The 15,751-nt window shown below is 52.1% G+C and overlaps 1 protein-coding gene across 13 annotated transcripts in view; it reads right to left on the minus strand.

Moving 5' to 3' along the window:
• TSPOAP1 (TSPO associated protein 1) overlaps positions 1–15,751 on the minus strand; it is a 167,168-nt gene that overhangs the window by 103,419 nt on the left and 47,998 nt on the right. For all 13 annotated transcript variants that reach the window (XM_044993489.1, XM_044993485.1, XM_044993486.1 and 10 more), the window contains exon 5: positions 14,512–14,781. In XM_044993489.1, the coding sequence (XP_044849424.1) occupies positions 14,512–14,781 (270 nt within the window). The remainder of the gene's footprint in view (positions 1–14,511; positions 14,782–15,751) is intronic.

A 15,751-nucleotide genomic window follows, 5' to 3' on the forward strand; every position in this document is an offset into this window, starting at 1 on the left:
TACACACTCTATACCCCATACCCCCGTCTGCCCCAGCCTGGAGCCCCCCCCGAACTCCCTCCCAGAGCTTGCACCCCTCAGCCTCTCCTGCACCCCAACCCCCTGCCCCAGGCTCAACCTGAAGCCCCCTCCCACACTCCAAAGCCCTCAGCCCCAGCCCAGAGTCTGCACCCCCTCCCGAACCCCAACCCCCTGCCCGGTGAGAGTGAGTGAGAGTGGGGGAGAGCGAGCAACGGAGGGAAGGGGGGATGGAGTGAGTGAGTCGGGGCTTCAGGGAAGGGGCAGGGCAGATCCTGGATTGCACTTAAATTCAAAGAGTGATCATGTGCGTAAAAAGGCTGGAGACCACTGCTTTAGAAAGACATCCAATTTTGATTCAAAGGCTCTAAAACACAGCGACTCCACCACATCCCTTGGTAAGCTGTTCCAATGGTTAATTCTCCTCGCTGTTAAAAATGTGCCCCTCAGTTTTACTTTGAATTTGTCCACTTCAACTTCCAAGCACTGGATCTCATTCTGCCTTTGTCTTCCAGACTAAAGAGTCATCTCTTATCAGAAATGTTCTCCCCATGTAGGTACTTATACCCTGTTATCCAGTCCCATCTTAACGTTCCCACGGAAACACTAAATGCATTGAATTTCTTTATTGTGCGACAGGTTTTCTAAACGTTGAATCAATCTTGTATGTAAGAACACACGAACGGGCATGCTGGGTCAGACCAGTGCAACAGCCAGCGCAGTGTACTGACGCTGACAAGGGGCCAGTGCAAGATGCTTCAGATGGAATGAACAGAATGGGGCAATTTTGAGTGATTTATCCCCTGCCATCTAGCCCCAGCTTCTGGCAGATGGGAGATTTAGAGACGCTCGGAGCATGAGGTTGCATCTCTGACCATTCTGGCTAATAGCCATTGATGGACCCATCTACCATTAACTTACCTATTTCTTTTTTGAACCCAGTTATACTTTCGGCCTTCACAACATCCCATTCACAGTCATGTAACACTTACTAATATTTCTGACTCCAAGCAGTAGCTGGGGGAGAGTGTTTGGCACACTGCAGATTCTGCACCCTCCCCCAGCTACTGCTTGGAGTCTCCAGCTTACACTGTCACCTCACAGTTTGTTAATTTTCAGGTAGCCGTCTACAGCTCAACTCTGGTTTGTGTCTGGCTGGATTTCTTGAGCAACTTAGCTGAATTTCTGCTGGAGACTGTTTGCTGTCTGATGCAATGGAAGGAAACCCCAAAATAAAATCACTAAACAAATGGAACTGCGGTATCATTTATGGGCGAAATTGGAGCTGATGTAACATTTACTCAGACAAAACAACTTCTAAGGAAGTTACACAACCCCCTTTCCCGGTTAGTTTCACACGTGCTATACCTGCCTGCCCCCCGCCCCACCCAAGAGCACATTAGCTGAATGGCCACTAATGGCAATGGCATTCACCAGTGGCTGAAATAGGGCTGAACATCTGCAGCAAGAACATCTGCTTCTGTGCAGGTCCCAATCTGATCCCAGGAGAATGTTGACAAACTGAAGAGGGTTCAGATAAGAGCCACCAGAATGATTAAAGGATTAAAACGCCTGCTTTATATTGATGGGCTAAAGGAGCTCAATTGATTTAGCTTAACAAACAGAATGCTAAGGGGCAACTTAATCACAGTCTATAAATACCTACAAGGGGAACAAATATTTGACACTGGGCTCTCCAGTTTAGTAGAGACAGGTCGAATATAGAATCAGGGAAGATGAGGGTTGGAAGAGACCTCAGGAGGTCATCTGGTCCAACCCCCTGCTCAAAGCAGGACCAACCCCAACTAAATCATCCCAGCCAGGGCTTTGTCAAGCTGGGCCTTAAAAACCTCTAAGGAAGGAGATTCCACCACCTCCCTAGGTAACCCATTCCAGTGCTTCACCACCCTCCTAGTGAAACAGTGTTTCCTAATATCCAACCTAAACCTCCCCCACTGCAACTTGAGACCATTGCTCCCTGTTCTGTCATCTGCCACCACTGAGAACAGTCGAGCTCCATCCTCTTTGGAACCCCCCTTCAGGAATTGAAGGCTGCTATCAAATCCCCCCTCACTGTTCCCTTCTGCAGACTAAATAAGCCCAGTTCCCTCAGTCTCTCCTCAAAAGTCATGTGCCCCAGCCCCCTAATCATTTTCATTACCCTCCACTGGACTCTCTCCAATTTCTCCACATCCTTTTTCTGTAGTGGGAGGTGCCCAAAACAATACTCCAGCTGTGGCCTCACCAGTGCCAAATAAAGGGGAATGATCACTTCCCTTGATCTGCTGGCAACGCTTCTACTAATGCAGCCCAATATGCGGTTATCCAGCTTCTCATCCACTGTAATCCCCATGTCCTTTTCTGCAGAACCATCGCTTAGCCAGTTGGTCCCTAGTCTGTAGCAGTGCATGGGATTCTTCCGTCCTAAGTGAAGTACTCTGCACTTGTCCTTGGTAAACCTCATCAGATTTCTTTTGGCCCAATTCTCTAATTTGTCTAGGCCACTCTGGGTCCTGTCCCTACCCTCCAGCATATCTGCCTCTCCCCCCAGTTTAGTGTCATCTGCAAATTTGCTGAGAGTGCAATCCACACCATCCTCCAGATCATTAATGAAGATATTGAACAAAACCGGCCCCAGGACCGACCCTCGGGACACTCTGCTTGATACCGGCTGCCAACTAGACATGGAGCCATTGATCACTACCTGTTGAGCCCAACGATCTAGCCAGCTTTCTATCCACCTTATAGTCCATTCATCCAGCCCATACTTCTTTAACTTACCGGCAAGAATACTGTGGGAGACCGTATCAAAAGCTTTGCTAAAGTCAAGGAATAACACGTTCACTGCTTTCCCCTCATCCACAGAGCCAGTTATCTCATCACAGAAGGCAATCAGGTTGCTCAGGCATGACTTGCCCTTGGTGAAACCATGTTGACTGTTCCTGATCTCTTTCCTCTCCTCCAAGTGCTTCAAAATGGATTCCTGGAGGACCTGCTCCATGATTTTTCTGGGGACTGAGGTGAGGCTGACCGGTCTATAGCTCCCTGGATTCTCCTTCCCTTTTTTAAAGATGGGCGCTACAGTAGCCTTATTCCAGTCATCTGGGACCAACCCTGATCATCACAAGTTTTCAAAGATAATGGCCAATGGCTCTGCAATCATATCAGCCAACGCCCTCAGAAGCATTGCATCTAGCCTGACGGACTTGTGCATGTCCAGCTTTTCTAAATAGCCCTTAACCTGTTCTTTCAGCGCTGAGTGTTGCTCACTTCCTCTCCAAACTTAGGCTGACCAGATGTCCCGATTTTATAGGGACAGTCCCGATATTTGGGGCTTTGTCTTATATAGGCGTCTATTACCCCCCACCCCATATCTTGATTTTTTACACTTGCTGTCTGGTCACCCTCCCCATGCGGCGCTGCCCAGTGCAGCAGCCTGGGAGCTGACCTTGTTTGTGAAGACCAAGGCAAAAAAAGCACTGAATACTTGCGCTTTTTCCACATCATCTACATGGTCCAATGGCTGGAAGTTAGGCAAATTCAGACTGAAAATCTGGCATAAATGTTTAACAGTGAGAGGAATCAACCATTGGAACAACTTAACAAGGGTCAATTTTTAAATCAAGATGGGATTTTTTTTTCCCTAAAAAGTATACACTAGGAATTCTGTCCAGGCCCGTCTCTGGCCTGTCCAGACAAGGAGATCACAGTGGTCCTGGCTTGCCGGGGAATGGATAGATCTGTGAATCCCTCCATCCTAGCCTGGGGCCTTTGGTCCCATCAGACATAAACCCACCTGGGCCACTGAGTGGATTCTGAAGAGACATGATGCTTGTCGGGGAGGCGGCAGGCGCAGGCAGGATGTTCTCTGGCTGCTCCCCCGCTCAGGGATGCCTGGCGCGGGTAGGGGCAGGGGCGCGGCCTGGGGGAGGAGGAGGCGGCACTGCCCCCTCAGGGGCCCCGCAGCGCCGGGGAGTTGCCGGCGGCCGAGGAGCGGGGCCGTGTCCGGTACCAGGGAGCGCGGCGGGCAGCTCGGGCCAGGCCCCGGCGGCGGAGCTGAGCGCACGGTCCGGCTGCCAGGCCCGCCGCAGCCCTACGGCAGCGGGGCGCGGGCCGGGCCATGAACCACCTGCTCCAGCCCGGGGAGCCCGGGCACCGCCCGGCCCCGCTCCCCCAGCCCGCCCCGGGGGGGCCGCGCCTACCTGAGGCCGGAGCCGCTGGGGCGGGGCGGGAGCCGCGTCCTGCCCGGCGGCGGAGCGAGCAGGGCCGGCGGCGGCAGCGGGACCGAGCGGGCCGTACCATGGCCCGGCGGAGGGGGCGCTGGGCAGCGGGCGCGGCGCGGTCCCCGCCGGCCGGCAGGTGTTGCTGGCGGCAGCGGCCTGAGCGCGGGGGGAGCAGAGCGCGCCGGGCCCGCGGGGCAGCCTGGGCTGAGCTGAGCCGAGCCGGGCCCCCAGTGCACACGCCCGGGGTAGCCTGGGAAGCGCAGCCTGGCACCCCAAACCCGGCCACGCGTTCTGGATGTGACCCCCCAGCTGTGCCCCCCCAGCTGAGCCTGGCACCCCAAACCCGGCCACGCGTTCTGGATGTGACCCCCCAGCTGAGCCTGGCACCCCAAACCCGGCCACGCGTTCTGGATGTGACCCCCCAGCTGTGCCCCCCCAGCTGAGCCTGGCACCCCAAACCCGGCCACGCGTTCTGGATGTGACCCCCCCCAGCTGTGCCTGGCACCCCAAACCCGGCCACGCGTTCTGGATGTGACCCCCCCAGCTGTGCCTGGCACCCCAAACCCGGCCACGCGTTCTGGATGTGACCCCCCCCAGCTGTGCCTGGCACCCCAAACCCGGCCACGCGTTCTGGATGTGACCCCCCAGCTGTGCCTGGCACCCCAAACCCGGCCACGCGTTCTGGATGTGACCCCCCAGCTGTGCCTGGCACCCCAAACCCGGCCACGCGTTCTGGATGTGACCCCCCAGCTGTGCCCCCCAGCTGAGCCTGGCACCCCAAACCCGGCCACGCGTTCTGGATGTGACCCCGCAGCTGTGCCTGGCACCCCAAACCTGGCCACGCGTTCTGGATGTGACCCCCCAGCTGTGCCTAGCACCCCAAACCCGGCCACGTGTTCTGCATGTGACCCCCCAGCTGTGCCTGGCACCCCAAACCAGGCCACGTGTTCTGCATGTGACCCCCCAGCTGTGCCTGGCACCCCAAACCAGGCCACGCGTTCTGGATGTGACCCCCCAGCTGTGCCTAGCACCCCAAACCCAGCCACGCGTTCTGGATGTGACCCCCCCAGCTGTCCCTGGCACCCCAAACCCGCCCACTCGTTTTGGATGTGACCCCACCCCCCAGCTGTGCCTGGCACCCCAAACCCGGCCACGTGTTCTGGATGTGACCCCCCAGCTGTGCCTGGCACCCCAAACCCGGCCACGTGTTCTGGATGTGACCTCCCAGCTGTGCCTGGCACCCCAAACCCGGCCACATGTTCTGGATGTGACCCCCCAGCTGTGCCTGGCACCCCAAACCCGGCCACGCGTTCTGGATGTGACCCCCCAGCTGTCCCTGGCACCCCAAACCCGCCCACTCATTTTGGATGTGACCCCCCCCAGCTGTGCCTGGCACCCCAAACCCGCCCACTCGTTTTGGATGTGACCCCCCCCCAGCTGTGCCTGGCACCCCAAACCCGGCCACGCGTTCTGGATGTGACCCCCCAGCTGTGCCTGGCACCCCAAACCCGGCCACGCGTTCCGGATGTGACCCCCCAGCTGTGCCTGGCACCCCAAACCCAGCCACGCGTTCCGGATGTGACCCCCCAGCTGTGCCTGGCACCCCAAACCCGGCCACGCGTTCTGGATGTGACCCCCAGCTGTGCCTGGCACCCCAAACCCAGCCACGCGTTCTGTATGTGACCCCCCCCAGCCGTGCCTGGCACCCCAAACCCGGCCACGCGTTCTGGATGTGACCCCCAGCTGTGTCTAGCACCCAAAACCCGGCCACGCGTTCTGGATGTGACCCCCCAGCTGTGCCTGGCACCCCAAACCCGGCCACGCGTTCTGGATGTGACCCCCAGCTGTGCCTGGCACCCCAAACCCAGCCACGCGTTCTGTATGTGACCCCCCCAGCTGTGCCTGGCACCCCAAAACCAGCCACACGTTCTGTATGTGACCTCCCCCAGCTGTGCCTGGCACCCCAAACACAGCCACGCATTCTGTATGTGACCCCCCCCAGCCGTGCCTGGCACCCCAAAACCAGCCACGCGTTCTGTATGTGACCTCCCCCAGCCGTGCCTGGCACCCCAAACCCGGCCACGCGTTCTGTATGTGACCCCCAGCTGTGTCTAGCACCCAAAACCCGGCCACGCGTTCTGGATGTGACCCCCAGCTGTGCCTGGCACCCCAAACCTGGCCATGTGTTGTGCATGTGACCCCCCCACCTGTGCCTAGCACTGCAAACCTGGCCACGCATTCTGGATGTGACCCCCAGCTGTGCCTGGCACCCCAAACCCAACCACGCGTTCTGTATGTGACCCCCCCCAGCCGTGCCTGGCACCCCAAACCCAGCCACGCGTTCTGTATGTGACCCCCAGCTGTGTCTAGCACCCAAAACCCGGCCACGCGTTCTGGATGTGACCCCCAGCTGTGCCTGGCACCCCAAACCCGGCCACGCGTTCTGGATGTGACCCCCCAGCTGTGCCTGGCACCCCAAACCCGGCCACGCGTTCTGGATGTGACCCCCCAGCTGTGCCTAGCACCCCAAACCCAGCCACGCGTTCTGGATGTGACCCCCAGCTGTGCCTGGCACCCCAAACCCGGCCACGCGTTCTGGATGTGACCCCCCCCCAGCTGTGCCTGGCACCCCAAACCCGGCCACTCGTTCTGGATGTGACCCCCCCCAGCCGTGCCTGGCACCCCAAACCCGGCCACTCGTTTTGGATGTGACCCCCCCCAGCTGTGCCTAGCACCCCAAACCCGGCCACGCGTTCTGGATGTGACCCCCAGCTGTGCCTAGCACCCAAAACCCGGCCACGCGTTCTGGATGTGACCCCCCAGCTGTCCCTGGCACCCCAAACCCGCCCACTCGTTCTGGATGTGACCCCCAGCTGTGCCTGGCACCCCAAACCAGGCCACGCGTTCTGTATGTGACCCCCCCCAGCTGTGTCTAGCACCCAAAACCCGGCCACGCGTTCTGGATGTGACCCCCCAGCTGTCCCTGGCACCCCAAACCCGCCCACTCGTTTTGGATGTGACCCCCCCCAGCTGTGCCTGGCACCCCAAACCCGGCCACGCGTTCCGGATGTGACCCCCCCCCAGCTGTCCCTGGCACCCCAAACCCATCCACTCGTTCTGGATGTGACCCCCCCCAGCTGTGCCTGGCACCCCAAACCCGGCCACGCGTTCTGGATGTGACCCCCGTGCTGTGCCTAGCACCGCAAACCCGGCCACGCGTTCTGGATGTGACCCCCCACCTGTGCCTAGCACTGCAAACCTGGCCATGTGTTCTGGATATGACCCCCAGCTGTGCCTAGCACCCCAAACCCAGCCACACATTCTGGATGTGACCCTCCCCAGCTGTGCCTAGCACCCCAAACCCAGCCACGCGTTCTGGATGTGACCCCCCCAGCTGTGCCAGGAAGCAGTGGCCTGTTCCCTCACGCCCTGGCCTGGTACTGGAGGGGTGGGTCCTGTTCCACACCCAGGACCTTCTCCAAACGCAGCCAAGCTCGGGGGTCGGCTCGCTTGAGTGGGAATGGCAGAGAACGGGCTCTTGTCTCCGTTACTGCTTCTGCCAGACTCTCCCAGTAGCCACACTGGCTGAGCCCAAAGGACAAGGACAGTGGCCCACCAATACACAAAACAAAGGGAACTTCTCAAAGGCTTAGGGGCATGACCCCCCCACAGCCCATTCCCCTGGCCCTGCTCCAGTTCGGTTACAGAAATGTCCGTGGATTCAGCACTGTCACCCTTCCCAACAATGCCCATTCCCCCTTCCACGGCCAACCCGCTTTGCAGTGCCACTCGCCTTAGGATTTTTCACCTACTATCTTCTCTTGCTCTCATGCAGTTGCTGTCACACAACCCAGACTCCCACTTCAGCCACACTGTGCCACATTCCCTGGAGAGAATAAAGTTTGGGATGTTGGTTTGTGTCTGGGAAATTCTGCATCTGGAATTCACATTGGGAGGAGTTGGGTAGGGTGGAGTGGAAAGGAAGTTTGCTGTGGAGCTGTGGGTTGGTGTCCGATGATGATCGTGTTTTAGTTAGTACTCTGTACTCTGTACTAACTCATTGATATACAAAGGCCTCAGTTGTAACGTCACTACTACAGATTTGTTTTACTTCTCATATACACAGCACTGTGGGACATGCTATACCAATGCCTATCCCAGTATTTCAAAACACTCAGCCTACTACTAATAATCATACAGTTAATAACTGTAATTGCCCTAAGAGGAGTGTGTTGCTGTCTGCAACACCAAAGTAAAAGGGCCAAACTACAGCACCGTATTTCAAAAATGCTTCAATATAAGATGGTGTCATATATACACATACCTCCTATACACACATACATGGGCGGCAGGTATAATAGGCCAGGGGAGGCTGCCTCCCCCGGCGCTGCCATGGTCGCGACCGGACCCCCGGTTGCGGGGTTTGGTGGTCAAGTTTTTGTTTTATTATGCCCCATGCAGGTTCCAGGGCGGCAGCGGAGTCACATAATGCTGCCTCAGCTGCCCCGGAACCTGCATGGGGCATATCAAAAGCATCTTCTAAGTAACAGAAGCTTTTCCCCTAGGTGGGCTGGGTCCAGGGAGCGGAGGCTTCTGCCAGCCAAAGGGGAGGGGCACTCGGGGCTGCAGTCAGCCCAGGGCTCCTCCAGCCGAGTGGGGGGCACACTCCATGCTGCGGCCAGCCTGGGGCATCTCCAGCCAAGGCAGAAAGCGCTCAGGGCTCCTGTGGCCGGGGTGTGTGTGTGTTCCGGGTGGGGGTGTTGTGTTGTGGCTCTGGTCATACGGGGGGCAGGGGCCGTGGGGAGGGTGTGGGTGGAAGGGGCAGGGCCAGGGGTTAGCCTCCCCAAAGGAGGGCTCCGCCTGCTGCCCATGTATACATATCTACCCATATACACTACAAATGTACACATCCTATCCATATTGTTCATATGTATTCATTCCCTGGTAGTGCCTCCAAGGCTCAGTCATAAAACTACTTTCCTCAAAGTCCCAGGCCTAACACTCCCAGGCCCACCATAAGGGACTTCACAGATTAGAAAATAAAATCCGTCCATCAGTCGTAGAAGGGAATGTGCAAACTAAGGGACAGATGGGGCATGAATGTGCGGATGGAACAGTAAGGTGGCCACATAACAGTGTTTAGCCCATTGGGCGATCTTCAGTCCATGCATTATGCTTTTCTGTAAACATCCTCCCCATAAAAAAAACAAAAAAAAGCAGGGGAATGTAATAGGAAGAGAGCCTGAGACATAAGCCCTTGTATCAGAGGCCTGGTATGAGGCAGGGCCTGCTCACAGACGCTGGCAAGAACGGGGCTGATACTACAGAAACACACATTCCTAAGAAGTGCTAGTCACAGAGCGCTCACGCAAACACAGTGGTACCAGAACTCCCCATATCAAGGATGGTACAAAACCATTCCCCAAGGTTAACAGGAACACACTGACCCCTCCTAAAGATCAGGTCAGGATGACAGTACGTAATAGAAATGTTTTAATCAAACCAACGTGTACAAGGAGACGGATAATAACTAGTGACGTCAGGGGGCAGTAACTATGTCAGAGGGGCAGTGCTAACGTGTTTGTATTGGGGTATAAAGATGTATCTCAGAGGGAGGATCTTTGTCCAGCCAAGGGGGGAATGGAAAGTCCTGCCATTCAGTGAGCTGTGTCCATTGTCACGGACGTCTATGTCTTAGTATCCTCGCAGAGTCTGCCAGATGCTATCACCGTGCTTTGCCGACAGTAAACCTGGCCGGGCACCTTCACTGAAAACCGAGTCTGGGGATTTATTGGGCAGTTTAATTGAGGTTTGCTATTTCCGCTACCTGCGCAGAGCTGGGACAGCACACTGAATAAACACACACACAGCCAACATCTGACCACAGTGGTGAGCCATGGCAGGAGGGGTAGAGGGGTGGGGTAGCCAGGGCCGGCTCTACCATTTTTGCCGCCCCAAGGGGAAAAAAAAGCCGCTCGGACTGCCAAAGCAAAAAAAAGGCACCTGGACTGTGCCGCCCCAAGAATGGACGGAATGCCGCCCTTTAGCATGTGCCGCCCCAGGCATGTGCTTCCTCCGCTGGTGCCTGGAGCCGGCCCTGGGGGTAGCTAGCAATGTCCTCTGATTTTAGTGGCTGTGGTGATAGGAAACCCAGTTCAGCAACTTTAATTCCAAGTTACCCAGTTTCTTTGTGTGGGTATTTCCGCGACTTTTTAAAATGTGTTTGGGGGAAGGTGGCAGTGCTGGGAAGAGGGGAGGTGGAAGAGGTGTTTGACCTAGGAAATGCACCAGGGAAAATGGAAGCAGCAGAGAGGACATGCAGGGCTGGAGAGGAAATGAGATCCCCGCAGGGGTACCACAGGAACATGTCCAGGAAGAGAAGCTGCCCCCTTAGCAGAGCTGCAAACTACATTTTCCAGGCAAATTTGGATGCAACACTCCCTCATCCCACCATGTCCTAGCCCCTCATTCCAAATGTGGGCATGAAGGGAGCAAGGTAGAGAATCTTATGGAGAGTGGTAAGATGCAAATGTGAAACAGACAGACTGGTTAGCCACATAGTGAATGAATCTGGGGACAGCCCCAGGGAGCACTTCCTATGAGATAATCAGCCAGGCTTATCAAAGGTACCTGAAAGACACATGTGGGCTACGATGGATAAAGACGGGTGTGTCATGCTGAGGTGGGTGTGCTTAGCACAGAGCAGGAGAAATCTAAGGCAGTAACTTCATGGTACCAAGCCAAGGGACAGCCCCCAGCTTCACTCTCGCTGAGTATCAAACTAAGGCTCCATCTCAACCACTTCCTTTGCTTCAGTCTGATTCTTTCTCTTTCTTCTACATAAATTGTTGTCCAAATTACAGAAGGTCTGCTCAACACCTAAAACTCAGCTTGATCTAGCTACACTGCTCAGAGCTGTGAAAAATGTCATGCCCTGTGTGATGTAGTTTGGTCGACCCAACCTCCACTAAAGAGGCAGTTAGGTCAACAGAAGAATTGTTCCACTGACTGCCTCTCGGAGAAGGGATTTATGACAGTCCCTTCCATCACTGTAGTAAGTGTCTGCACTACAGTAGTGTAGCAGGGGAGGGATAGCTCAGTGGTTTGAGCATTGGCCTATTTAAACCCAGGATTGTGAGTTCAATCTTTGAGGGGGCCATTTAGGACACTGGGGCAAAAATCTGTCAGGGGATTGGTCCTGCTTTGAGCAGGGGGTCAGACTAGATGACCTCCTGAGGTCCCTTCCAACACTGAGATTCTATGATCATCTGCAGTGCAGACATAGCACAAATAGAGAGATAGGGTGAGTTGAAGTCACTGTAGTGCATCTTGAAGAGAAGATGACCTCATTGTGATAAGCATTTGGGGAGAAAACAGTACTTCTTCTGGGACACTTGGTAAAGGCAATTCCCTTAGCCTGCCTTCTGGGTCCTGGCTGCCATCACTAAGGGAATGGGGAAACAGAGTGGCAAGACTAGGGATAAAACATTCTCTAGGCTAAGGAGTTGCCCAGGGGCACTGGTGAGGCAGGAAGGCAGCTTGGGAGAACAGACACAGCTGGAGGAGCTGGGCCATTTCACTGGCTTTTATTTGTTGAGCTAAATTGTCAGGATGTTACACCCCATTTGATAGTCATTTCAGCAGCTATCCATCACTGGCACAGATGGTCCCAGCACATGACAGCAACTGGCAAAAAGCCTTTATTTGAGAAGCAACCTGTCTCCGAGACATTAAGAGAGCACGTGTGTGCGCATACATTTGTGTGATGCTTGAAATTTGGGGGGACTGTGAGTCGATGGGGAGGCAAAAATATGTTTAGAGTCTCAGTCTTAATGTTTGCTCTGCAAAAGTTAGTCAATATTTTACTAATATCAAACATTCAGTTCTCTTCTGCAGAGTGGCCAAAAGAGGCAGGGGAGAGACACTCCATGTCAAAAATGGCATTTCCTGTTTCCCAGTCACCGACAACTTGTAAACAAATGATCTTGAATGCTTATGGATCAAAGTCCTTACAAATAAAGAACAAGATGGAACAGTAGTTGATGTCTGCTACAGACCACCAAATCATACTAGAAAATAGGACAAAAATCTCCTTAAGCACCTATCTATAATGTGTAGGGGGGGAGAAAATGGTGTTATCATGGGGGACTTCAGTCTCAGTGACACGTGCTGGAGGTCTCATGCTGACTAAAATTGACTAATGACTAAAAAATTATAGATGACAATTTACTCAAAAAATGCTGCATCCAACAAGAGCGAATTCAATATTAGACCTCATCTTGAGAGAGAAAAAGGAATTGATTGCAGAACTAAAAATTAGTGGAGGCTTAGGTGCAAGCGATCATAACTTGATTACATTTGTTATGTGCAAACAGAATAAAGTCCGGTCTAGTTATATATATATATACTTGATCCTTTAAAGGGCCAGTTTCACAAAGCTGAAAACAATTTTGACCAAATCCGTTGGGGAAAAGAATTTAAACAGAAAATGTGAATGATAATTGGAAATTGTTTAAGAACATTTTACTAGATGCCTCAAAAGCCACAATCCCACAATCAAGGAAGAAGGCTGCACTAGCTAAAAAAACCAACCTGGTTGAGGGGGAAGTAAAGGCCACTATAAAAAATAAAATAAAACACAATATATAACAAATGAAAGAAAGAGGAAGTTGCTAGTAATGAATATAAATCTGAAGCCTGGAACTATAAAGAACTGATAAGGGAAGCAAAAGGACACAAGGTGAACTCTATGCTAGCAGCGTTAAGGACGATAAGAAGGCGTTTTTAAATTATATTTGGAACAAAAAGAATCCTAAATGTGGTATTGGTCCATTACTAGATGGAAATGGTAGAGTTTTCAATAATAATTCAGAAAAGTCAGAAGTATTCCGCAAATAGTTCTGTTCTGGATTAGGGAAAAAGCCAGGTGATGTATTCACATCATATGATGACGAAATACTTTCCATTCCAGCAGTGACTAATAAGGATGTAAAACAGCAGCAATTAAAGTTGGCCATTTTTAAATCAGCAGGTCCAGATAACTTGCATCCAAAAGTTTTATAATACTGGCCAAGGAGCTTACTGGATGGTTAAGGTGGCTTTTCAATAAGTCTTGGAACACTGTGCAAGTTCCAAAGGAGTGGAAGAAAGCTAATATTGTGCCAATATTTAAACAGGATAACCTAGGTAATTATAGGCCTGTCAGTCACACATTAATCCTGATCAGCATAATGGAACAGCTGATACAGGACTCAATAAATAATTAAAGGAAAGTAATATAATTAATGCCAATCAACATGGTTTGATGGAAAATAGGTCTTGTCAAACTAACCTGTTTAGTGTATACCAGGTTTTCGCGTGTGTGCATGCACACACAGCTGCCCTATTTCACCCTGCTTCAATACAGTTTTCAGAGGCTTTCAAATGTGAGACATATGTTTTGCCCAACTTCACAAATGGAAAAATGTTACATAAAATGCTACCTTTGAATGGAAGTTTTGCAAAATCAAAGCACAAAAAGAACTGGCCTAGGCCTATCTCTGCCTACACCACTGGCACCTTGCAAGGTTTAAGGATGCCATAGAACAGTGGCTCTCAGCTTTCCAGACTACTGTACCTCTTCAGGAGTCTAATTTGTCTTGTGTACCCCCAAGTTTCACCTCACTTAAAAACTACTTACTTACAAAATCAGACATAAAAATACAAAAGTGGCACAGCATGGTATTACTGAAAAATGACTTACTTTCTCATTTTACCATATACTTATAAAATAAATCAATTGCAATATAAATATTTTACTTACATTTCACTGTATGGTATATAGAGCAACATCAACAAGTCATTGTATGAAATTTTAGCTTGCACTGACTTTGCTAGTGCTTTTTCTGTAGCCTGTTGTAAAACTAGGCAAATATCTAGATGAGTTGATGAGCCCCTGGAAGACCTCTGCACACCCCTGGGATACACGTACCCCTGGTTGAGACCCACTGCCATAGAATTCATCTGGGATATGCTTATTGGGCTTTCTATAGCAAACAGACTTACCATCCTCTCTCTTCATTATATGACATCTGACACCTTATCATACACTCATAGATGTCTTTCAATATCTAAAAGGTCATTTTAAAAACCTGTAATATCTATTTCTAGCAGAGAGGATAATAACTATAATAATTTTAGCAATTACACAATGGTCAAAGTCCTGTAAGAACATTCATTAATTGACTGATTAATTAGCAAAAACTTCAGATCATTGACCCAGATATCTCACCTTCCTATGTGCTTCCATTGCTAGTGTTGGCTCTCCTAATTGCACCCCCTTTGATAGAGATGAATAATTTATGCTGGTATCTAGAGTTGGCACAGATGGTCCCAAGCAATTGGCAGCAATTGATGAAGAGCTTTTTGAACCAGTTTTAGAGGACTGGAGAGACTCCTTGAAATTCTTCAGTGCAATCTGTCTCTGTAACCGTAACACTTCCTTCTGAGATTCCCGCAACAGGTGGTCAAAGTCTAGGAGGTTCAGGCAATGAGGGCCCTCCTAAGGAAATGCAAACACAACATGCTGTAGCCCCTGTGGTTGAAGGGATGGGAAACAGAGGTTGCTGGGTTTTTCCATGAATTACCAAAGTGTTGTTCAATAGACAACAGACTGGCACAAACACACCTGCTCTGTTTGCAAACCACTAGGACCAACATGATGGAAGGAGGAAGAAAATGACTGTGACCTAGATTCACAAAGGGACTTAGATGTCATGCTGCTCACTGTCATGCCTAGTTTTGGGGCACCTAGAAAATCACAAGAACACACTGATTCACAGAGCCTGTGTCAGGTGCCCAGGCTCCCTATGCAATGCATGGGGAGAGACAGGTGCATAAGGATATGACCCACAAAAGCCAGCACCTGGGCAGGAAGCTGCCTAAACTAGCCAATGGGAAATTATGACTAAGTCCTACTCCTTTGCGGAGATAGATGCCTGAGTCCAGGCTGCATAGAAGTGCCTATCTCTGCTACTGAATCGTAGCCAGGAATCCTCTCCTGGAGTCAGGTGGCTCAGGGGCCTAACGTACTTCTTGTTAGAATTACTTAGGCATGTGCCCAAGCCTACACAAAACAGCCAGAGGAGTAGGTGCAACCATGCACCTTATAACTATTAGCCCGGCACTCCTCTGAGATGGGGGAGGCTAAGGTACAAGTCCCCCCTCTGCCTGAGAGGGGTACAGGACTCAAGCAAGGGGTCTTCTACCTCTCAGCATCATGCTTTAACCACTGAGCTTTGGGATAATCTGATGTGGGGCTCTCTACATTTTTCCTGCTGAAGCTGTTCCATTGTGGATAAATAATTAGAGTCATTGGAGCAGGAGGGCTGGGCACTGGTCTCCCACCTGCTGGAGAGGGGGGAAGTTTGCCCTAACTACCAGCCAACAGAGTCATTCTCTCTCTCACTTTCTCTCTGACCCAATGACTCCCTCTGTATATCTCTCCTGCTGGGGTAGGAAAGGATCTGGAA

This window comes from Mauremys mutica, chromosome 19 (assembly GCF_020497125.1).
Source record: "Mauremys mutica isolate MM-2020 ecotype Southern chromosome 19, ASM2049712v1, whole genome shotgun sequence".
Lineage (NCBI taxonomy): Eukaryota > Metazoa > Chordata > Testudines > Geoemydidae > Mauremys > Mauremys mutica.